General features: G+C 44.3%; 1 protein-coding gene across 1 annotated transcript in view; it reads right to left on the reverse strand.

Annotated features, from left to right (window-relative positions):
- Positions 1–25,010, reverse strand: part of GALNTL6 (polypeptide N-acetylgalactosaminyltransferase like 6) — a 1,148,431-nt gene that overhangs the window by 173,164 nt on the left and 950,257 nt on the right. The window contains exon 6 of the mRNA XM_027087880.1: positions 22,503–22,686. Coding sequence (XP_026943681.1) covers positions 22,503–22,686 — 184 coding nt within the window. The remainder of the gene's footprint in view (positions 1–22,502; positions 22,687–25,010) is intronic.

Raw genomic sequence — 25,010 nt, forward strand, 5'->3', positions numbered from 1 at the left:
CACACAAACACACCTCACCACACACACACCTCACCACACACACACACACACACACCCCCATACACATCCATGCCTTGTGTGTAGAGGGCTGCCGTCCACCGTGGCAGTGAGAGGACTTGGCGGAAGTGGCCGTGGCGCAGGCCCGGGCTCGTCCCGTGAGGCCTCCCCCCTCAGCTGCCTGGTGGGAGCCCGGGGTACCTTCTCCTGAGGGCGGCCTGGCTGTGCTCTGGTCACTTGAGCGGCAGGTCCTGACCTGAGCATCCTGGATGCTGAGTTGGCTGGAAGGTGGCAGCCCATTTCCCTGGGTTCCCGGTTTTGAGCAGTAGTGGTCACTGTGCAGGTCTCCTGTCTCCTTTCAACAGTCCTTAAGGAGACCTGCTTCTGAGTGAGGACGACTCGGGGTGGAATCCCAGGTGTAGCTTCTGCCCCATCACCTTGACCTGTTACTTTGCAGAAGACACGAGTTAGCGTTTCCTCAGGTGTGGAGTGCACGTTGTAATTTGTACCAGGGCTGCTCCCAGAAGCGTTAGGAAGATCAAACAGAAAGCACACGTGAAATGACCTTGTACACTGCCTATTACCAGACCTGTGTCAGGCACCGCTATTAATAATAGCAACAGAATTCTGAATACTATTTTGAAGCAATATTATGGCATTTCACTTGGCAGAATCTGAGAAAAACCTTTTGACATCTTGGAGAAAGTACTTATGGAAATCGCCGTTATATGTCCTGCTGTGCTAAGAGGGATTCGCTTGGGTAACTAGGCATCTGGGTCTGGAAGGTGAAGTGTTCCTTTAAAGATGCTTATTTTAGTGTGAATTGGTTTAAAACATTTCTTTCACATCAAAAACCTAGTTTCGTGTTATCATGTTAAAGGAACAGGAGTTTTCATGGAGGAGAAAGGGGAGCCCAGGCTGAATAGCCGTTGAGGAATGGCGTAGGCTGGGTGCTCAGGGAGAACTAGGGGTGTCCTCGGGTACTTGGTAGATGATTTTACCATCAGGGTGTCCTCTGGATAGGAGCAGGGGAAGGAAGAAGAGGAAACGCATCCGTAACATCCCAGCTGAGGGCTGATCTCCCCTCCCTCCTTGAAGGGATCCGATAAGACATATGGTTTCTTCGGAGACAAGGCCCCAGAGAAAGCCCCCCTCTAACCCCTCCCCTCACTGTTACCCAGCCTGGGGAGCAAAGCAGCAGGATGGAGCTGCTGTGAGAGGCCTCCGTCTCATCCTGGGCCTGTTATGCAGCCGCTGAACTGGCCTGAGGTTAGCTGTGCTCTGGAATGGAAACTCTTTGCACAGGTGTTTTGGAGCCTGGAGTCACACTCCTGGGCAGTTAGAGAGAAGGGTGGTCATTTTAGCTTTCTCGCAGACACAGATCATTGAGTCCGGGCCTGCTACTTGTAGAGATGATAAAAATGTTAAAACTAGAAAGCCCTTTAGAGTCTCCAGAAACATTAGGATGGTCCGATTTAAGATGTTCTAGCATCTAGTGCTACAGTGAACGCGTATTGGTGGAGCTACATTCTATCTCTGTTTCAGACCCGGGTGCAGCTTGTGGGAGACCTGGAAGTGAGTTCCCACAGTTCCCAGTGTTCTCTGCAACAGGCAGATCTTAGCATTCTCGATTTTGGGTCACAGATAAATAGCGATGCGTCTGAGAATCCTCTTGGGGCAGGGGAAGGTGGGCTCAGGCAGATCTGGGTGCGCTCGGATCTCAGCTCTGCCGCTGCCCGTGTGACCTTGAGGGGGTCTCTTAGCTCCGTGAGCCTCCGTCTTCCCACCGCTTAGATGAAGAGGATACTTATGATCAGCTAAAGGACTGAGGTGGGGATGAAAGTCAATCAAAGCAGAACACGTAGGGCTGCAACTGGCCATTAGTAGAGGCTCAACCAATGGCAGAAGCCACTGTTGCGGTTATTTTTCCCGGGTTGTCCTTTTGGGCCCTAAGGTGTGGAAGGCAGGACACACTGGCATCCCCTCTGATAGGCGTGTCCTCCCTTGGAGGGCAACACTCAGGAAAGACAACCTCCCAAGTCACCTTGGGTGGGTCTGTGCATCAATATTTGCACCTTGATGCAATGGCCTTAGGACCACAGCAACCGTCAAGGTCAAGGCCGACACTCTTGTGTTTTACAGAAGAGCCTGAGGTCCGGAGAACTGAAGTGATTGTCCAAGATTATGAGGAAGTGAGTGGCCAGGCTGGGCTCCTGTGACGGCTCCCCGGGGCCCTTCCAAGCGTGGTCAGAGCCCGCTATTCCACCCCTGCTTTCCATCCACTTCCTGCTAGAGCCTTTACACGCAGTTTCCCTTCCCCAGAAGTCATCTGTTCTCCTTTCTCTCCCTACCTCTCTCCACTGCTCTTCTCTTTTGAGGCTGACCTTTAGTCCCTTTGGCACATTAAGTTGGGGCGGTTTGTACAAGCATCCTCTTGAGGATGGATCACAGAGCCTTGTGGATGTTTGCTTATGTCTCTGTCTTCGGCAGCAAACAGACAGGGAGAGCAGAGGCGAAGTTTCACTCACCCACACTATGCTGGTTGTAGGTCAGAATGCGGCAACTGCAGCCTCCAGGCCGGCCCAGGAGATGCTCAAATTCACACAGTGGATCAGTGAACCCAGTTTCGTGTTCTACCTGCAGTGCCAGCCATTTATCTCCATGTACCTCCTAAGCCACCCTTCAGAATCTCTGGGGTCTATCTTTTTGCTGTCTCCGTGTTCTTTCAGAAGAGCACTGCCAGAGGAGATACCAGGAATAATGTTGTCTCTGCATCAGCTCACCTGTAAATAAAGCCACAGTGTGGCTGCCTGATGATTTTACGATCAGGGTTTGCTTTGGTCCTTCTTCAACTTGGGACATTTTGGACCTTCAGCCTGGAGGTTATTTGTTTTGATCTGTAGTCTGCATTACCTTTAAGAGAGCCTCCTTTGCAAAAACAAGAATTTGGACTTTTTATCGATGCTTTCTTTTAAAACAATTTACCTTTCATTCCAACAGGTGGCAGTATAACACAACAGTAACCTGAGCAAACAGCTTTGACTCTTTTAGACTCAAAGCAACGGGAGTTTCATTCTGGGTTAGATTGCTACAATAATTCTAAATTAAGAAGATAGACTAAGAAGACTAAAAATTTAGTTCTGAGAATTCCTTTATACCTGTCACTTGAAAATATGAAACGGAAGAGGATATCTAGGAAAAATTCTCGTGAACTATTTTAGTATATGCATTAGTCTTAAAGAATTTTTTGTTGCTATATTGAATTCTCTATATTATGTTAGTTGAGATAAAATTATTGGGGCTATTGATGTGACCTCAGATGAGAAAACAGTCTTTCTGTGGAATTTATTTAAATGTGTGTACTTTCTAGACATATATATATTTATTGCCACATGTCTTTCAATGAGTTATTTCAGCCTCTCAGAATTATGGTTTATTTTTTTTGACTCAGCACAGCTTGCAGAATTAGGTTTCTTTAATTTAGTTTCTCAGATTTTGTTTAGTTTTCCGTAACTTCTAGGGAATTTCTTCAATAAAGTTGGAAAAAATATTCATCAGACTAAGATGAATCATATGTCAGAGAAGGCAAGAAATAGTTTCCAGGGCGAGTCTAGTTAAAATTTTGGATACCAAGAAGCAGAGATTAAAACTCAGAAATCTATTACTTAAGGGATCTATCTATTACTTATTATTCTCTGGAAAGACAAACAGTAGCAAATTGCTCAATTATGATGAATAAATATTCATTACTTATGGTATCCCAATTCACTTGTGAATAAATGTGTATTTAATTGCCTTTAGTGTATTTTCTCCTTCTAGACACAAGGAAAATCTTCCTACTGTGGATCCCAGCCCCTGTGCCCCATTTACTGTCTAAAAACCATTTTTAACTTGTTTCATTGTGTTGATCAGAAAGTAGACAACAGTCACCAGAGCCTGAGTAGCAGTGAGGTCCCCAGGGTGGGGTGGAAAGAAGGTCTAGCACAGGGACTTCCCTGGTGGCGCAGTGGTTAAGAATCCGCCTGCCAATGCAGGGGTCATGGGTTCGAGCCCTGGTCCGGGAAGATCCCACATGCCACAGAGCAACTAAGCCTGTGAGCCACAACTACTGAAGCCCGCACACCTAGAGCCCATGCTCCGCAACAAGAGAAGCCACCGCAATGAGAAGCCCGCGCACCATAACAAAGAGTAGCCCCTGCTCGCCGCAACTAGAGAAAGCCCGCACTCAGCAACAAAGACCCAACGCAGCCAAAAATAAATAAATAAATTTATTAAAAAGAAAGATCTAGCATAGGGTGTCCCTGCAAATACTGACTGTTCCTTCATTTCTTCATCCAACAAATACTTACTTAGCACCTATGACCAGTAGCCACCATGTGAGGTGTGGACACAGCCGGCGGGACAGGCGGACACTCTCGGCTATGGTCTTGTGGACGAGCCCTGTTTCTCTCTGCTTCTCTGCCTCTAACACTGCATTTCGATGGGTGTGAGTGTCTTGCATTCCTCTCTCTCACCTTGTACCTGTTCTCTCCTAGGTTCCGTCTCCTGTACGTGTAGAAGGAAGACCACGTGGACATGTGGAGGGGACACCACGCGGGCACGGACTGCTTGTTGGGCTGCTGCATCTGAGTCACCGAGAAGGTAGGGGAGAGGCCTGGCCCGACCTGGGGCAGCTTATGCAACTGACCGGGTGGGGGGTGGTTAGTTGGCCTGGGGGCCTGAGCAGGCGTCCCCCAGGTCCCCACAGGCTGCGTGTGTGTGGAGGAGAGCAGGTGTTCTCACCTGTGAGGGAAGCAGAGCAGGCCGCCCCCAAATACACCACTTTGCCACCCTGATTATTTTGAAATAAATTTACTTAAGAGACGGCCAGTGCCAAACAGACACTCTCACCCTCCTTTGTCCCCCTGAAAGCAGGAGATAAATCTTCCCTGTGAAGTGTCCCCTCCCTGTACCTGGAGGGGATAAGGCATCCTTATCACCAGACAGGAAACTCAGGGTCAGAAGGCTGAGTAAACAGACCTTGTGACTTTGTTGCTAATGTACTATCCCAAGCCCAAATTCCTTTGTCTTGTCAGTTCTTCCCAAATTTATTGTTTCTTTGTTTAAAAGGTATAAAAGCTGCCTGCTCAGGCCACTTCTTTGAGCCTCATATTTTCCCAGCTCCCATTGCCATGAAATTAAACTTGTTTTTCTCCTGCTAATCTGTCTTACGTCAACTTAATGATTAGACCAGCTGAAGAACCCAGAAGGGAAGAAGGGAAAACTTCTCCTCCCCTAACATGCCTGGGGGAGGGGACACGTGTGGTAGGTAGATGAGAGTTGAAATCTAGAGAACCAGGGAGGGATGGCCGTGACGGAGGTGAAGGGACCCAGCTCTGAGGTTTGGGGCTGGGCAGCGGGATAGGTTAGAGCCTGGAACTGGGACTCCATGGTGAGTGCTTAGCAACACCTTAGACCTTCTGAGATAGATGCCAAGAGAGCAGCCAGAGATATGACAGCTGTGGACACCAGCAAGGGGGTCCAGTGAGGACAAAAGCCTCTTCTTAAAGGTCCACTGCATTCAGTGTGAATCCAGGGGAAGCTGATGAGAAAGATAAAAACTCAGATGACCCCTCTGCCCCATCATGACTCCCTAGTATCACGATGCCATCCTGGACCTGATGTGGAATTTGATATTTGAATGGACTGAGTTTGCATAGAGAATTGACTGAGAATTGACCTGTAAGGGACCATGTTCTGGATCAGAAGGAATCTATATGGTGAGATCAGGGCTCACTCCCATCCAGGGACCTGGGACCCAGGAAAGAGGGCCTGTGCTCTGGTCAACTTCGGCTGTCCCCTCCAACAGGATGGGCGTCCTTGGGCTGACGGATGTACCCACTGGAGGCTGCACACGTCCTGGAAGTTGGGTGCTGGGTTTGTGGTATCCCCACCCAGGGGTGCTGGGTGCTTCTGAGACCGCATTCTCTTCTTCCATCCTCTTTCCTGGGGCTGCCCTCCTGTGGACAGGAGCTTGGGGTGGAGGGGTGGCCAGAGGATGGCTATTTTTGTGGATGGAGCAGGACACCCGGGCTTCACGTCCGCCTGCATGTGCCCACGGTGGTCGAAGTGCAGGCAGGGCAAGTGGGCTGAGACAGGCTGCCCACACACAGCGCCACGTCTGTAGAGCTTGTAGGAGGAACTTGACTTGCAGACCTGGCCTTCCTGGTGATGGGAAGGTATATTTACCAAGGTGGGAGGATAGAACAAAACTGGATTGTTTGCTTGTTTGATTTATAACTTGCGTTTGGACGTAGCCCATGGGCCTTCGTCTGCTCTCTTGCCGCCGGGGCCTGCATGTGTTGGAAGCAGTCCGGCTGCTCTTGATGGAAACGATGCTCTGTCTGGGGCTCCCCCGAGTTCAGTTACAGAGACAGAGGAGGTGGCATTTGTGTGCATTTGAGCGGTGACTGTATGTTTGAAACCTGTCCTAGATGCGAGAATTTTTGTCTATGAGGTGACTTCTGTTGCTATAAAAAGTTAACATTTAATTCTTGGAGCGTGTTAGACCAAGGAAAAATGCTTGGCTGCTCTGGGTTTTCTCGAGCTTTTGCAGTTGTGGAGCTGGGGAGGGACAGGTGGTGGGAAACAGCGCCCACTCCCCCGTGGGCATTGCATGAGCGCCGCCCTGATGTTCTCTTGTGGGCACAGCCCTTCCCCCCACTGCTGGCCTTGACTCATGTGCCCTTCAGACTGGCTTTCTGTCCTCCGGCTTGTGATGTCATCATCTCTTTCCTCTGATGCATCGCTCTTCGCTTGCTTTCTCCCTTTGGGTTCCACGTCCTGCGTGTGTTTTCTTCCCCGCCCACTGCAGTCGGAACCCTCCGGCCTTGGCCTTGTGAATCTTCTGCTCCCCTGCCCTGGGTCCCCTGACTCCACAGCGGGATCCAGGCCAAGCTCACTCTCATTCCTACTGATGGGAGAACAGCCAAAACCGAGGAGTAAGACGTGGCATCACCAACATCCTGGTGTGACCCCAGTCCCCCAACCGAAGAAGGTTCGAGCTGGAAGGTGTCCTCAAGGTACCTTTTGACTCAGAAACTGCAGCCTGGAGACTCCAGGTCTCCACCCCCAACAACACGAGGCTCCCCTGATGGGTGGCCTGGGCCTTTGCCTCTCCCGTGGATTATGTCCCGTAACCTCTCCCCGCTCAAGAAGCTTACTTTGTCCAGTTTTTGTTGGCATGCCAAGAAACAAAAGCAGACATCCTTTTCTCCTTTTCATATTTTCAGATGTATTTACCCCAAGAAGTGTTAGACAAGAAAGAAAAAAAAAAAAAAAGAAAGAAAGAAAAAAAGAAAAAGAAACTGCTTCATTGTTGCTTTGAAGGAGGGAAGGGTGGTTTGGCTAAAAGCGTTTCCTCCGTGGATATGGCTTTACTGTAGATACGGCTCCTGGACCCCAAATAGATAATCAGGACAGCAAACAATAAAGACGGATCGCTTCAGTCACAGGGAAGCTAATAAAAGTCTATTACTTTTCTAATATCACTCACCTCTATTTACATCAAGGGGGTGTGTGCATTACTGTTTTATTATTCTATTCTACTTACTTATATTTGCTCACACTTTATTAGGAGAGTGAGATGGGGAATCCATCATTTCTGATTGATTCATTTCTTTATCCTGAAGTTGCTTTTCAATCACATATACAACTCATTTCTGAGCACAGTCTCACCGCTATGGATTGAACGTTTGCGTCCTCCAAAATTCATATGTTGAAACCTAACACCCAATGTGATGGTGTTTGGAGGTGAGGCCTCTGGCGGTGTTGAGGTCATGAGGGTGGAGCCCACATGAATGGCGTTAGTACCTTTATGAAAAAGGGAGCAGAGAGCTCCCTTGCCCCTTCCACCAGGTGAGGACACAGCAAGAAGATGGCCATCTGTAAGCCAAGGAAGTGGGCCTTCACCAGACACCAGAACTGCCAGTGCTGTGACTTGCCCGCCTCCAGAACCCTGAGGAGTACATTCCTATTGTTCATAAGCCACCCTGTCTACAGTATTTCCTTACGGCGACCCCAAAGGACTTAGACACTCACCTCCGGCCATGTGATTTGGAACGAAAACCACCCACCTTGGAAGACCTCATCGTAGACTCAAAGATAGGCTATATGTATTTCTTGCTCTTACTGTCCATATGGACTGACTTCAAAAAATAATTTGAGGTGATTTATAAGCAAATTTAATATGTATAATCAAATTTACATAATGATAATAAAGTCATCCTAATCATTATAATTATAATATAAAATAATAACATAATGATAACACGAGTACATATGTATATAAGATCATGGAATTGGGTCTCTGGCAGCCAACATGTTCCATCTCTGTGGCAGAGAACTTCAGGAAAAGAGACTTTCAGTCACTCTCTGTCCAGCCCTTTGGTCAAGTTACAGACCTGCCCTCTGATCTTTGCTCAGGTCCAGCAGCATCACGGGGCCATCAGACCCCTAACCGCTGAGTCCCGGATGCAGACTCCAGTTTTCATCATTTCTTTCACTATAAACACTCAAGGCTTCGTCTGAACACCACGTGTAAGGTTTAATTTTCTTAACTAGACTTCATATCTGTGCATGTTCCCCAGGCTGTTATACTTGCCTACCCTCCAGTTCTAAGACCATGACCCCCACCAAGTCCACTAACCACCCCCCAGCCCTTCCTTCCAATGGACTTCCAGCAGCGCCCTCATGGCCCACGGCTCCCCTCGGGTGCCTGTTGGTGTCTAGAACTTGACAGCCCTGGGTTCTGACAGCCTCTCGGTGCTTGTTAGAAATGGAGAGAACTTCAAGGATCAATGTCATTACCTTATTAAGAACCAGCCTCTTGTGAAAGATGTTCTTCTCTCCTGGATTGTGGATTTCCAAATGACTTTCATTATCATTCATAATGTAAAGGCTTCCAGGAAGGCCTTCCGCTACCAGATGGTTTTTCCTAGAACGTTCCCTCATCAGCTCTGTTCCTTCTACATGCAGAATAAAGGCCTTCTAAGTCTGGTCTCGACCATAATTTGTTTATCTTTCTTTATCTTCTATCACTCCCCTGTAAGAATCACCTCTTGTTCAGACTAGTCTTTGGGTGACACCCTACAAATACTGTGCTGTAACATTTTCCTCGGCTGTTATCCTTTTCTGAAAAACTGTCACCTCTTCTTCACGGATACACAGCCCCGTTGGACCATATCCTCTCCTGAACTTAATATTTACTGCACCCATTTAATAAATATTTATTGGGCACCTGTTATGGGCAGGAACTTGGTACTAGAGGTGCAGTGATGAGTAAGTCGAATAAAAGTCTTCCCTGCCCTCATTCTAGTATCAATGTTAGCAATGATTAGAAGGAAAAAAAAGAGTTGTTGACTCGAGAAAGGAAGGAAAGAGGACAGCAGAGCGGGAGCTTCAGGTGAGAAAACAAAGCTAAACGCACCTGGGCCTCGGGTTTATATTCCTGTTCCCTGGGAGGGAAAGGGGAAGTTGGGTGAATGGCAGAGGGTCTGTTAAATTCTCCCTGCTCTGGTATGATGTCCTCACGGGTAGAGTAAATGTTGCCGAACCTTGGGTTCTAGGAAGGGGGCTCATTCATGGCGGTTGGTTTCTCCTTAGCTGAATACTAGTGGAACTCTAATGAAAGAAGAATGGGGAGTCAGAAACAGGAGATCTGGAACTCCGTGTGATTATATCCTGGGGCACAGAACCCATACAGGAGTCCAGACAAGGAGTGAGTGTATGTGGAATCAAGGCACATCTCGGGGTTGGGGGAAGGACACAGAAAACAGTCATCACACATGAGACAGAAAGAGGGACTCAGGACAGCGGTTTGAGAAGCAGAGCAAAGCGGTTAATGGTCGAAAGAACAGGTAAATGGACAATAAAAGTCAACAGTCCGTCTGTGAATTCCACAGTCCTTCAGTACGTCAGAAGCCATTGCTAAGTCTTAAGGGGTGCAGGTTTATCAGTAAGTACTGGATGGCCCTGGCGGTGGAGAGGTGATGGGCTGATTCTGCCCAGGGGAGCCTGGGGTGCAGGGTTCAGTGTGCAGCCTGGCTATGGAGGAGCTAACTAACCTGCGAGACCAGGAATGAGAGTCCGAGTCCAAGGTTCAAGAGGAGATATTACAGCAAGTCCCCTACACGCGACCCTTCAAGCTGCGAACTTTCAAAGATGCGAACGTGCGCTCGCGTGTCCAAATACGGAAGTTAGTTCACGTGTCCGGCGTACATTGTCATGTGCGTGAGTCCTCTACAACTGGTTGTGCTTTTGTGTACTTTACAGTACTCTATAGAGTACAGTAGTACAGTATCTTTATTTTCAAGCCCAGGATGTCCAGAAGCAAGTGTAAAAGCAGCGGTGAGGTAACTGGTACTGCTAAGAAGCACAAAGAGATAATGATGGAAATGAAAGTGAAGATAATTGAGAGAGTAGAGCGAGGCAAAAAGATGTTTTTTATGTATTATTTGTGTGAAAAGTATTATAAACCTAGTACAGTACAGTACTATACAGCCGATTCTGTTAGTTGGGCACCTAGGCTAACTTTGTTGGACTTAAGAACAAATCGGACTTAAGAACGTGCTCTTGGAGTGGAACTTGTTCGTATGTAGGGGACTTACTGTACCGAAGAAACAAGGACGGGAGCTCCGTAGGACAAAAGTCATGGTGAGGGTGTTTCTGAGTTCCACCGGGACCGCAGTCCTGAGTGACTGGTGAACAGGGACAAGAATCTGTCTCAGCCTGCAGGAATAGGTCTCTTCTCCTTTCATAATAGCATGGTCTACCAGGTCTCCTGTGATGGAGTGACCCTAAAGGGAGTGGTGGCAGAAACAGGTTTAGAAGTCCAGCCTCATGGTCAGAAATCAGAAAGGGGGCATCAAAGCCACGGCCACCTCAGGAACCCAGAGACGTCCAGAGAGCAGGACAGAGGAAAGAAGAGAAGGGCAGCACAGGTAGAATAAAGGCAGTGACTGTTCATTCAGGAATTAATTCTGTTAACGTTATCCTGGATGCTGGAAAAAGGAGAAATTCATAGGGAGCATCTTGCTGGGGTAAAGATCACTCCCCCTGCAGAGGGAGAAAGAAGTCCTGACCAGGGAAAAGGCTCATCACAGGCCCTTGGTGTGAATTGTTTATCAGGTGGCGATTCTCCCCGAGACCTAGGACTGGGATAGCCAAAGAGCCCAGAGAGGGAGCAATGGGCAGGGGTGTTCATGGGGACAGATGGATCATTACCAATTTTGCTTTCTAACACCTCTGCCCATATTACAGCCTTTAAGTTGACCTTAAAAAACTCTTCCATGGGGTTTCATTCTGGGCTTTCAAGGGAGAGTGATTTTATTCGATGTTTTGATTCGTTTTTAAGACCCTGAGACATTTCTGTTCCTTGATTCTCACCCTCTGTAGAGTAGGACACCACTTAGAAATTTGACAGTATTTTTCCTGAAACATTTTGTCCTTTTGTGATTGTCAAATATTGAATTAGGTCTTGTTAGAAACAGACCAGCAGCTGTCATTGTTGACATTTCCCTTCATTAGGAAGAAACTGAAAGCTGACATTTTCAACCTACCAGCTCCGGTTAAGCTGGTCAGATAAGACAGTTCAGCTTCAGATAAGACAGTGTGGGAAGCAAGGCAATCTTTCCCCTCTCCTGCTCTCCTTACAGAGCTGCCACGAAACCTTCACTGATAAAAACCACTGCACTTCATGGGTGCCAAAGTGTCTCTTCAAGGGGGAGGAAACGAAAAGTATCAGTTGACCCGAGGAGTTGAAGTCCGAATGCATGAAAGAAAGCATTGATTTGATGCCTATGAGATTACTGATTAACTCTAAGATTTGAAATCTGAATGAACGAAGACATTGATTTGAGTCCTGGTTTTGCCTCTTGGTAGTGAGCTCATTTCTCTGGTTCTCACTTTATTTGCAAAACTGGAGAAATAACAATAGCTCCTTTACCTACGCCAAAGGGTTATTCCAAGGAGTCAATTAGGTAAAATGTAGAGAGGTGCTTTACAAATGTTAGACTTTACGTTACATACTACATGGGCTTAATGAAATAGGTTATTTGGTCAGATTAATGGAAGGACTTCTGGAATCATTCAAAGGTCATGCAAGAACTGTGGTTGAGGTTTTGGAGAGCTGGAGTCCTATTTCACTCTCCTGGAACTCATCGCTAGGCTAAATTGATGAATGTATTTTCTTTTCTTTTTTTTTTAATTTTTTTCTTTTTCTTTTTTGCGGTACGCGGGCCTCTCACTGTTGTGGCCTCTCCCGTTGAGGAGCACAGGCTCCGGACGCACAGTCCCAGCGGCCGTGGCTCACGGGCCCAGCCGCTCCGTGGCATGTGGGATCTTCCCGGACCGGGGCATGAACCCGTGTCCCCTGCATCGGCAGGCGGACTCTCAACCACTGCGCCACCAGGGAAGCCCTTTTTTAAATTTTTTAATGGAGTATAGTTGATTTACAATGTTGTGTTAGTTTCAGGTGTACAGCAGAGTGATTCAGTTATACATGTACGTGTATCTATTCTGTTTTGATTCTTTTCCCATATAGGTTATTACAGAGTACTGAGTAGAGTTCCCTGTGCCATACAGTAGGTCCTTATTAGTTATCTATTTTGGGCTTCCCTGGTGGCGCAGTGGTTGAAGATCTGCCTGCCAATGCAGGGGACACGGGTTCGAGCCCTGGTCTGGGAAGATCCCACATGCCGCAGAGCAACTAGGCCCGTGAGCCACAACTACTGAGCCTGCGCGTACGGAGCCTGTGCTCCGCAACGAGAGGCTGTGATAGTGAGAGGCCCGCGCACCACGATGAAGAGTGGCCCACACTTGCCGCAACTAGAGAAAGCCCTCGCACAGAAACGAAGACCCAACACAGCCAAAAATAAATATAAAAATAAATAAATAAAATAGTTATCTATTTTATATAGAGTAGTGTGTATATATCAATTCCAATTTGTCCCTCCCCCGCTTCCCCCTTTGGGAACCCTATGTTTGTTTCCTACATCTGTGACTCTATTTCTGTTTTGTAAATAAGTCCATTTGTACCAGTTTTTTAGATTCCACATAGAAGTGGTATCCTATGTTATTTGTCTTTCTCTGTCTGACTTACTTCACTCAGTATGACCATCTCTGGGTCCATCCATCTTGCTCTCTAACCTAATCCCCTCCAAAGTTTGAGACTACAGTTTCGAAACCTTAATCACAGAGAATTATGTGTTTGAAGATTGAGGTTGAGGCAGCTAATACTGTGGTAGCTTGTTTGCATCATTTTGGGTTTTTGAGGGAAAAGGGGGCAAAGTTTGGAAGCAATTGCTTGAAGGTCACAGCAAAATCTGTGAGGTGTATTGACTTAGCTTGAGAAGTAGAATATGAATAAAATTCTCCCACCTACCAAATGGATATTCCAGGGTTTACAGGTAACCCAACTGAAAAAAAAGGAGAAGGTGAACAATGCCTGGTGCAACTCAGAGGTGAAAGTGGAGAGACCCGTCCAGTCTCCTTTTCCACATGGGGAGCCTGTTCCTCACTAATCTTGATTAAATTCAGGATGGGCAATATTGGGTCAAAACTCACGTGAAAAGTGAGTATCTTTACTTTCACATTCTAAGTAAATTAAGGTACAGCTCAGTCCCCACCGGGAATTTACCCAAGTGGGATGTTACAATTTTGAATGTCAAACAATGCAATCAATAAGGTGCTGACCAAAGCTGGTTGCTCATTCTGGGCAGCAAGTGACTTGACTGAAGTCTGTTGCTCTGTGCTCTGCATTAATAAGGCGAAGCTACAGTGCCCACCAAGGAGAACGATCCCCTCTAGCTCTCTGCTGGGCAGCCCAAGCGTGGGCCCCGGCCTTCCGAGCAGAGGGCCGGCCAGCTCAGCCTTGCTCAGACCCCTCCACTGGGCAGCCTTGTGCACCCACAGCCCATCTGGTTGAGGCGACCTGGTATCATTCTGTTTAACTCAGTGTCGAACACATCTGGAGAAAAGACTTGTGAGAGGCTTGGTGATGGCCAGTGACGCTTTCAGTTCTGTGGTGGTCATTTGCCTACAGGCACTGCTGTTCGAAGAGGAAGTCACTGTTTTCTCTGAAAATGTTTTCTTCTGTTTGATTATCCCTGAAGCACTACAGCATGTTTCGTCTCTGAGCAGAGACGGAGGTGGAAATTTCCATGGAATAGTATGAATCCTTACATCTGGGTCCTTATTCCAGTTTCTTACATAAACTTTAGAAAATTATCTCTTGAGCCTGAATTACCTTATTTGTAAAAACACAGATGCTATTATTTATCTCATAGACTTGAGATGAGGATTAAGTGAATTCGCAATACATGGAGATTTCCTCCCCAGCACCTGACACATAGTAATGGGCATTTAACAACTCTAAATTTTCTCCCCACCACCGTGGTGTGGATGAAAGAATGCAGCACAGAATGGGAAGTCAGCAAGCCCAGATTCTAGCAGTAGCTGTTAAATTTATCAGTTGTGACACTGGATAAGTCACAGAGACTCTAGTCTAGATTTCTTCTTCTATAAAAAAAGGAGGTGTTCTTTTTGATGATAGCCATTCTGACAGGTATGTGATGATATCTCATTGTGGTTTGGATTTGCATTTCCATGATGATTAACGATGTTGGGCACTTTTCACGTGCTTGATGGCCATCTGTATGTCTTCTTTGGAAAAACGTCTATTCAGTTCTTCTGCCCATATTTTAATCAGGTGGTTTGTTTCTGTATTGAGTTGTATGAGCTGTTTATATATGTTGGATATTAATCCCTTATCAGTCATATTGCAAATATTTTCCCCCATTCAGTAGGTTGTCTTTTCATTTTGTTGATGGTTTCCTTTGCTGTGCAAAAAGCTTTTAAGTTTAATTAGGTCCCATTTGTTTATTTTTTATTCTATCTCCTTTTCTTTTGGAGATGGATGCAAAGAAATATTGTTGCGATTTATATCAAAGGGTGTTCAGCCTATGTTTTCCTCTAGGAGTTTTATAATATCCGGTCTTACATTTAGGTCTTTAATCCATTTTGAGTTTACAAATGTTGGTGAGGATGTGAAGAAAAGGGAACCCTCATACACTGTTGGGGGGAATGTACATTGATGCAGCCACTGTGGAAAACAGTATGGAGATTTCTCCAAAAACTAAAAATAGAACTACCATATGACCCAGCAATTCCACTCCTGAGTATATATCTGAAAAAAACAAAGACACTAATTCAAAAAGATACATGCATCCCAATGTTCATAACAGCATTATTTACAGTCGCCAAGACATGGAAGCAACCTGAGTGTCCATCAACAGATGAATGGAAAAAGAAGATGTGGTACATATACACAGTGGAATACTACTCAGCTATGAAAAAGATGAAATTTTGCCATTTGTAGCAACATGGATGAACATGGAGGATGTTAGGCTAAGTGAAATAAGTCAGACACAGGAAGACAAATACTGTATGATATCACCTATATGTGGAATCTAAAAACTACAATAAACTAGTGAATATAACAAAAAAGAAGCAGACCACGGATATAGAGTAACTAGTGCTTACCAGTGGGGAGAGAGGAGATGGGCAATATGGGGATAAGGGATTAAGAGGTACACACTATTAGGTATACAATAAGCTATAAGGATATACTGTGCAACACAGGGAATCTAGTCAGTATTTTATGATAACTGTCATTGGAGTATAACCTTTAAAAATTGTGAATCACTATATTGTATGCCTGTAAATTATGCAGTACTGTACATCAGCTATACTTCAATTTAATAAATAAATGAGAGGTGGAATTGTCTTTAAGGTTTCTTCTAGCTTGATAAACTTATGCTTATTGGCACATTTTTTTCTGATTCAATTCTAAAATTTAGCACAACATTGTATTTGTTACCCAAGGGTTACTGCCTTTCACATTGTGTCGGCATTCATACTTTATGACCCTCCTGTATAGGAAAGATAGTTAGCAAGTTTCCGGGGATCTGCACTCTGTCCCTTGGAAGAATAAAGGAAGATCCTGTCAGTAAATCTTTTTAGAAGGCATCTTACTTTTTTTTTTTTTTTAATTTTATTTATTTATGGCTGTGTTGGGTCTTCGTTTCTGTGCGAGGGCTTTCTCTAGTTGCGGCAAGTGGGGGCCACTCTTCATCGCGGTGTGCGGGCCTCTCACTATCGCGGCCTCTCCCGTTGCGGAGCACAGGCTCCAGATGTGCAGGCTCAGCGGCCATGGCTCACGGGCCCAGCCGCTCCGCGGCATGTGGGATCTTCCCAGACCAGGGCCCGAATCCCTGTCCCCTGCATTGGCAGGCAGACTCTCAACCACGCCACCAGGGAAGCCCGGCATCTTACTTTCATGTCACGGGGATACAGCTCTCCGTAACGGACAGGGAGAATCTTATCCCTTTGAACATGGGCTTAGCTTCACAGTGCTGGACTGCAGAACCAGCCCAAAAGAGTCTACATTTGGTGCTTACATCTCAGGAGATGTTCAGTATTTGAAGTTCCAACCTTGAGATGCCTGCCAAAGGGTCATGGCCATTGCTATCCATGCCCTGAGATATTTCTAGGCTAGGTAACAGCACTGAATTCAAACTGATGTGTCTGTGGACGTAGGGGTGTCTGAGAGAATAAATGGACATTTGTATCCTATGAGGCTTTTTCACCCCCAAGTGCAGATACCTTTATTTTTAAAATTTTGGAAATTGATGGTATATAACAGTGGAAAATAGAGAATCTCAGTCCTGGCTAATGATGGTATACAAGAATTTCATCCATGATGATTAAAACTCTATGTTTTAGAAGCCTTTGGGGAATTGTTGGAGATCTATCTGCAGAAGACGGGCAGAGTAAAAGTAATCTCTCCACAGCTGAAAGACAGAATAGAGGCAGATTCTCAAATACACAGCAAAATTGAATAAACTGCTGAATTGACTGTGAGTACCTAGCACAAGGAAGCATGATCTCTAGAAACCAGTGCAAATTCTCCAGAAATTAACTTTGCTTTTAAGGTTGACAGACTCATATATTAGGGCCTGAGTACCTGACATGTTGGGTGGTATATTTCACGTTATCCTTGTGAACAAGTTGGAGAAGTGTGGATGAAACTGCAGCATTCATGTGAATTTACAGAAATCGAGCATTTCCATCAATCAGCTTGAACTTCCAAGGATTCTGGAGGACCTGGAGATTATGAAGGTAGAACTGGAGATATTTAGCATGGAGAAGAAACAAGTTTCTTTTTTCTGCCTTGAGAGGGCCAGGCATGGTAGCTGTTTTCAAAGATTTTTAACATCTCTGTCATTGAAGAGGAATTTAGACATTCCTTGTGTTTCAAGTAGGACAATTTGGGATGAGGAAGGTAGAAGTTTCTTAATCCACCGGAAAATGTTCCTGTCAACCAGTCTAGTGGAAGGGACAGTGTTTTGAGATAGCAAATATTACTTCCCTGATGAGTTCAAGAGGAAGGTGTTCCAACATGGACGCAACTAGAGATGATCATACTAAGTGAAGTAAGCCAGAAAGAGGAAGACAAATACCACAGGATATCACTTATTTGTGGAATCTAAAATATGGCGCAGATGAACCTATCTACAAAACAGAAACAGACTCGCAGACATAGAGAACAGACTCATGGTTGCCAAGGGGCAGGGGATGGGTGGGTGGGTGGGTGGGAGAGGGATGGGCTGGGAGTTTGGGGTTAGTAGATTCAAACTGTTACATTTAGAATGGATAAACCACAAGGTTCTACTGTATAGCACAGGGAACTATATCCAATCTCCTGGGGTAAACCATAATGGAAAACAATATAAAAAAAGAATGTATATATGTGTAGAACTGAGTCACTTAGCTGAATAGCAGAAATTAGCACAACACTGCAAATCAACTCTACTTCACTAAAAAAAAAGGAGGAGGCTGGTCATCTGTGTTGGATGCTGTCTAGGGGGTGCTTGCATTAAAGGGAAGTTGGATAAGATAATTCTTGCTGGTTCTCTCTAAACTTTCAGATGCCGAGATAAGGTTGAAGAAATAAGTTAGTGGTCAGAAAGCAAAGGAGTATCTTCCCCTTTCTCATCATGACTAAAGGAGCATATTATGTTTTGTCACACAGAAAAGACTTCAATTCCCAAGTGCCCTGCACTAGAAATAAACCAGGGATAAGGAAACCTGCTAAAAGCTATGAATACCAAGAATTTTCCAAGAGCATTATGCCATGGTTATAAGCTACCGGTAAAGGAGAATAGTTCATTTTTTTTTCAAAAGACAAGAATATTTACCAAATATATCCAATCTGATCAGAATTGTCACTGTTCCAGATAATCTGAACTGTGGATACTGCACTGTCTCTCATATTCTAGGAGTGGTTTGTCTGAAAACTAGATCTCTTTGCACATGTAAGTTATTTTTTCCTTAGAGGTCAAAGTTGTCTATGAGTTTTTCTTTTCCTTCCTAGTCAGGTTGATGAAGGTTTTGATTCCCAGTTTAGGAAGTTGATAGATTTTGAACTCTTCTGACTGTGTAACCTATATTAAGAAACACCATTTATATCATGACCTGGGATCATATATGCATTATAACTGAAATCAAATATCTGAGAAACAATAGCTATACTTACATACCCATATAATACTCTGAAATTTTCAATTCAATTCCTTAATTGTTAAATACTGTTCATGTCCCTCTAATTTCACAGGATTTCCAGGTTGAAAAACACTACTGGAGTCATTAGTTGGAGAAAACTCCAACAATGGTAGAATCAATGGGAGAATTCAGGTCTTGTCATTCAGGACATTTGATCAACTTGCTACAGAAAGACAATCTTTGCATATATATTGTCAGAAAGGTCCTGGAATTTGCAATACATTTCCATGTTACTCTGCAGTTCCTTTCTTCCCGACTTTTCTGCCTACTCTCCCCCTACCACCCCACCCCCGAGGAAATCCTCATAGCTACCAGTGGAAAGCATGAAAGGCTTGAGAGATGTATACGTAGACCACGTTCGCTCTGTGTATCTTAAAGCTTTACATCTAGAGAAGCAAGTTTTCGCTGAAAGCACGTCTGTTTATGCATACATTCAGGTGGCCGCCGAGATAATGGAATTGCTGACACACTGCTCAGAGCCACTTGGGTAACTAAGCATTCTTTTATTATCAGGAAGGCAAATGCAGTTTCGAAGATCAAAGTGGACACCCCCTGGAAGCTACATTTTTTACAAAAGGCTAAAGTGTCTGCCTTCCTAGGAATCAAAGGGACTTAAAACAGAAAGGCAGTCGTACTGGACAGAATGCCATTGTTGACAGGATGGCAACCACCTAAGTAGGTGAGAGGAACAAGAGGTAGTTTAATTCTGAAAGTTAGCACCTCTGCCAGCTCTGGGGTTAAGCAAGGTGGCCGATACTCTGATAGCTGTAGCTGGGGTCTGCCTGACAAAAATTTCAACTGTCAGTGCAGGGACCGAGAATATTTCTGGAATTTTCACCATTTGAAATTCCTTTGGTAGCATTTTGATCCCACATCTTCAGAAAGCAGGGGCCCCACTGTTACAGTGGAAGTAAAGTAGAAGGTCGTTATAATCCAGTCACGATTACAGTACTTACTGGAAAAGTTATCATGGATGAATCCTTGCTCTCCAACATGGCAAACTTGAATAGTAGCTACAGGACCATGGCTATTCTGCCATCAGCTGGCATGTAATAACAGATCCACCGTGTTTAGGGTCCTTCTGTAGCCTCTCGACACCCACCTGACTTTAAATCCCACCCTAAGCCCCTTTGCCAAGACTTTCAGATGGTTACCTTCAGAGATGTCTAAAGATCATCTCTCAGCTGGGCCCACGTCACACGCTTACTAGAAACTCCTTCCCCTGGATTACTAAAAAACTTCCCTGGAGGTTTTCAATCTCCTTTAAATCTTGGCTGAAGTATTCGGAAGAGTAACAATGGGCTTCATCATTTCTTCTAAAAAACTCTCCAGGAGTTTACGCGTCTGAAGAGGCCTCTTTCAGAAATTCTGGATACTTAATGAGTGCGCTTATTACAAAAGAAATGATTTCCCTTCGTTTTTACCAGGCTAATGTCTTTTGAAATCCCCTTTGCTTTCCCAAGAGTTTATCTTCTTAGAGAATAGAATCGGAAGAAACATTTTCCTGATGTTTATCAAATGTTTACTGTAATTTAAAGTGAGTCACTGAAGTAATTTTTGCACTTGGGAGTTTCTCTACTGTAAACTTTTATAGCCCGTGTTATTCATGAATAGACAGTATTGATTTTTGTTGTTGTTGAATGGTATGAGCTGTTTATATATTTTGGATATTGACCCCTTATTGGTCATATCATTTGCAAATATTTTCTCCCATTCTGTAGGTTGTCTTTTCGTTTTGTTCGTGGTTTCCTTTGCTGTGCAAAAGCTTTTAAGTTTAATTAGGTCCCAGTTGTTTATTTTTGCTTTTATGTCCTTTGCTTTAGGAGATGGATCCAAAGAAATATTACTGTGATTTATATCAAAGGGTGTTCTGCCTATGTTTTCCTCTAGGACTTTTGTAGTATCTGGTCTTACATTTAGGTCTTTAATCCATTTCTTTTTGTATATGGTGTTAGAGAATCATACAAATCAACATCAAAAAAGCAAACAACCCAATTAAAAAAATGGGCAGAAGACCTGAATAAACATTTCTCCACAGAGGACATGCAGGTGGCCAAGAGGCTCATGAAAAGATGTTCAGTATCACTAATTACCAGGGCAATGCACATCAAAACCACAATGAGATATCACCTCACACCTGACAGAATGGCCATCCTCAAAAAACACCCCAAATAACAAATGTTGGCAAGGATGTGGAGAAAAGGAAACCCTCATACACTGTCAGTGGGAATGTAAATTGGTGCAGCCACTGTGGAAAACAGCGTGGAGGCTTCTCAAAAAACTAAACATAGAAATACCATATGACCTGGCAATTCCACTCCTGCGTATATATCCGAAAAAACACCCAAAACACTAATTTGAAAAGATCCAGGCACCCCAGTGTTCACAGCAGCATTAGTTATAATAGCCAAGATATGGAAGCAATGTAAGTGTCCATCCATAGATGAATGGACACAGAAGATACATCCATGGTATATATATACAATGGAATACTACTCAACCATATAAAAGAATGAAAGCTTGCCATTTGCAGCAACATGGATGAACTTGGAGGATGTTATGCTAAGTGAAATAAGTCAGACAGAGAATGACAAATACTGTATGATATCACTTATATGTGGAGCCTAAAAAATACAACAAACTGGTGCCTATAACAAAGAAGAAACAGACTCTCAGGTATAGAGAACAAACTAGTGGTTACCAGTGGGGACAGGGAAGGGGGGAGGGGCAATACAGGGGTAGGGGATTAAGAGGTATAAACTATTAGGTATAAAATAAGCTACAAGGATATATTGTACAACACAGGGAATCTAGCCAATATTTTATAGTAACTATAAATGAAGTATAATCCTTAAAAATTGTGAATCACTATATTGTATACCTGTAACATATATATTGTACAGCCACTATACATCAATAAAAAATAAAATATTAGAAAAAACAGTATCGATTTTAATGCATATTAAATAGAATCTTAGAGAGTGTGCAAAGCCTTGATCTAGACACTTCTTTTGTACTAAGAAAAAATATAATAGTTTTAAAGTTATAAAGGTTTTAAGGATATCAAAAGGGTGAAGTATGAGGAATAGATAATAGCATGCCTTGGGCAATCTCTGGGTAACTTTTGGAAAAAGTTCACCATTAACCATTAATGGTCCTAATAGTTTGTCAGGCTGAGCCATATTTTTTTCTTTTTCTTGACATAGACAGTTCTCCTGTCCACATTGGAAAGAAAGAATTTAGCTTTGTAGAAATCAATAGATTACTGTAAACTTATATCTGTATAGAACTAAACTGGGGGCAATATTATCAAAGATCATCTACTCTGGGTCTGTCATTTGACTGAATTCCCCAAGTTTGAGTTCTGGGAGCAGCTGCTCGTCCGAAACATGGCCCTCCTTTATAAAGAAGCAATTCCCAGCAGGGCATGGAACCTAGGCCTAAATACTGGTTCATATTTTATATCATTCCCTAATGAAGAAAGGTAAAATAGTTCATTTAAATAATCCTTTAGGGAAAAGCAGAAAGAACAGAGGGAACTGAAAATGAGGAAAGAACCTCGAAGAGAATGGCTGAAAGGGACTGCATCCCTTTTCCGTGCATTTGCTGTGAACTCTGCCTTTACTGATTCTCACACCGCACACGCCCTCTCACACTCAGAAAGTCCAAGAATGTACTCGGCACAGCTTGTGACTTTACACAACTTGCAGGTCTGCCCTTTCCCCAGTGTTTTGCCTACTTTGGCCACCCGTTTGATTCCATTTCGTTAGAGATGGGTCTCCAGCTGACACACGCCTGAGTTAGCTGCCCCTTCTCCCTTGGACCCTCCCTCAGCTGCTACTCACTCAAAAGGGTCGCTGGGATCCGCCCTCTGCAGCTCTGGAGGGATGGGAATCCTCTTGTAGTACATTTCCCAGTCGAAGGCGCCGCGCATGGCATCCCCGGCCTGGGCCTCGTACCCAAAGTGATTGTGGTCAATGACATCGATCATGGGGCACACGATGGTTTTGTGGTTGAGTGCAATTTGGTCTGAAAAATGAAAGCACGGAATAGGAAATGACACGCCTGCCCAGGTCATCTCTCATTTTTCTGCCAAGAGAAGCCCTTCCTAACGCGTCGTGCTCGCGGTCTGGTTCCCTGTCGCCTTCAGAGCACTTTGCAGAATCTCTGCTTGAACGCTGGGCTTAACGTGATGGGACAGTGATTAGGTGCAATTAGTGTTGTGGTATCCTCCTCGAAGAAAGTGATGTCCCAGAGGTACCTGGAGAAGAGCGTTTAGCTCTCCCTCTGTCACAGTTTTGCTCTGACCTGTCCCCAATCTGTCATTTTACAGTGCACCCAACATGCGTGGAGTATAAACAGTCCTCGTGTTCCTTCAAGCATACAGCTAGAGCCTGCTGAGAAAATACTGGCCTGCTTTCTGGAGGTTCCAAAATGTAAATATTTAACTTCATGGGTTTTTTTTTAGCATCTCATCTTACAATGGCCATGATGGCTGTCCCTCCACCGCCCCCCAAATGCTGGCAGATTATACACAGAATTCTTTGCCCTCAGGCTTACCAGAGATTTTGCCAAGTCCTATTTTGCTACTCTTCTTTAATATAGACTCCGTTTATCAAAGCTATACGTTTTTATCTTCTCTCATCATAGCTGAAAATACGTTAGATGGCCTGATTCTACCGCTGCTATTCCTGCTACTGTTCAATTCTTGAGCAACTACTAAGTATACTCAGGCTGTTCCTAACCCTCCTAGCAACCCAGTGAGGTTGTTCTTATCATCATTCCTAGTTTACACATGAGAAACTGAGCTCAGAGAAGTTAAATAACTTGTCCAAGGTCGCTCATCTTTTGACGGCAAGAATTAGGATGCAATCCCTGCTTAATGGTCCTGTGCTAAAGTCTGGGGTCTTTCCAGTTGGCCATGGTGCTTCTCTGACGCAGAAAGGAGACTTATTTTCCAGTTGCACCTCCAGCTCCTCCCTTGTAGATGTTATTATGTGAGACCTGAACAGCCAGTGCTGGGAAGAGCATGTACAGGTACTTTGGCTGACCTAGAACAGCTACATGTGAAGTGTTGTCTTCCCAACAATGTGCATTTCTTCAGTATTTACTACAACAAACTAATAGTGTCAGACAGGCAGAACTTTTAAGTGCAAACACCTGCTTTCTGGTTCTTTGGAAGACCTTTGGATGTGGCGTGTGGAATAAAATACATTTAAGTATCTTTAAAAAAGAAAAGACATAATTTAGAAATAATGAGGTTTGGCTATTTCAGCATCATTATTCTGAAGACACTGATAAGGCAGGGCATGGAAACCACAGAATCCTATGGAAGATCTCCCCCCAGATCTACCTTTCTCTCTCCCTTTCTTTTTTTTTTCCCTTTCCTTCCTTCCTTCCTTCCTTCCTTCTTTCTTTCTATCTTTCTTTCTCTCTCTCTCTCTTTCTTTCTTCTTTCTTTCTCTCTCTCCCTTCCTTCCTTTCTCTTTCTTTCTTTCTTTTCTCTTTCTTTCTTTCTTTCTTTCTCTCTCTCTCCCTTCCTTCCTTCCTTCCTTCCTTCCTTCCTTCTTTCTTTCTTTCTCTCTTTCTCTCTTTCTCTCTCTTTCTTTCTTTCTTTCTTTTTCTTTCTCTCTCTCTTTCTTTCTTTCTTCTTTCTCTCTCTCTCTCTCTTCCTTCCTTCCTTCCCTCTCTTTTTCTTTCTCTTTCATTCATTCATGCACTCCTTAAGTTAATCCCACCAAGAGCTCTGTGGGCATTGTTTTCACCTGGGCAAGACTTGCAGTGGGCTTTAGTCTTTAAATGGCATTCCCCCATAGATGTCTTTGACAGAGGAGACCATTATTACTGTGTCCAAAATATTTCTTCTATCACCTCTGCAGGTATTTGAGTATTAAGGTTTCAGTGACTTTCTTCAGTCAAACTCAGAATCAGGTGGATTTACAAGTTCCTTGACCAACAAGGAGTCTCAAGGTGACCCGAAGAGAATTAGTCTGTTCAACTGTCAACTTTCCCTTCAGATTTCCTCTCAGCTCTCATCCAGCAGCACCAGCTCGGGGTGAAAGTAGCATGACTAATTTTTCATCTAAGGCTTGTGCCTACATTTCAATTTCCAGGGATCAAACAAACAGACTCTTAATGGGAAATTGAAATTCAGGTAAAATCCCAAGGTGAAACATGAACCAAGAAACTGTGTGGCTCCTCCTTTTTTTTTTTCCATTTTGGAGGATGTGTCAAGACACCGATAGAGGAAAATAAAAAAAGATAGTGATCCTGAGCGTGAATCATTTCTTACCCATCAGGCCTACAGGAAATGAAATGCTTCCATGAGAAAAGTGGGCTTCTCTGTCTTTTCC

This window comes from Aethalodelphis obliquidens, unplaced genomic scaffold (assembly GCF_003676395.1).
Source record: "Aethalodelphis obliquidens isolate GAN/ISIS:26980383/991018 unplaced genomic scaffold, ASM367639v1 scaffold61, whole genome shotgun sequence".
Classification (NCBI taxonomy): domain Eukaryota; kingdom Metazoa; phylum Chordata; class Mammalia; order Artiodactyla; family Delphinidae; genus Aethalodelphis; species Aethalodelphis obliquidens.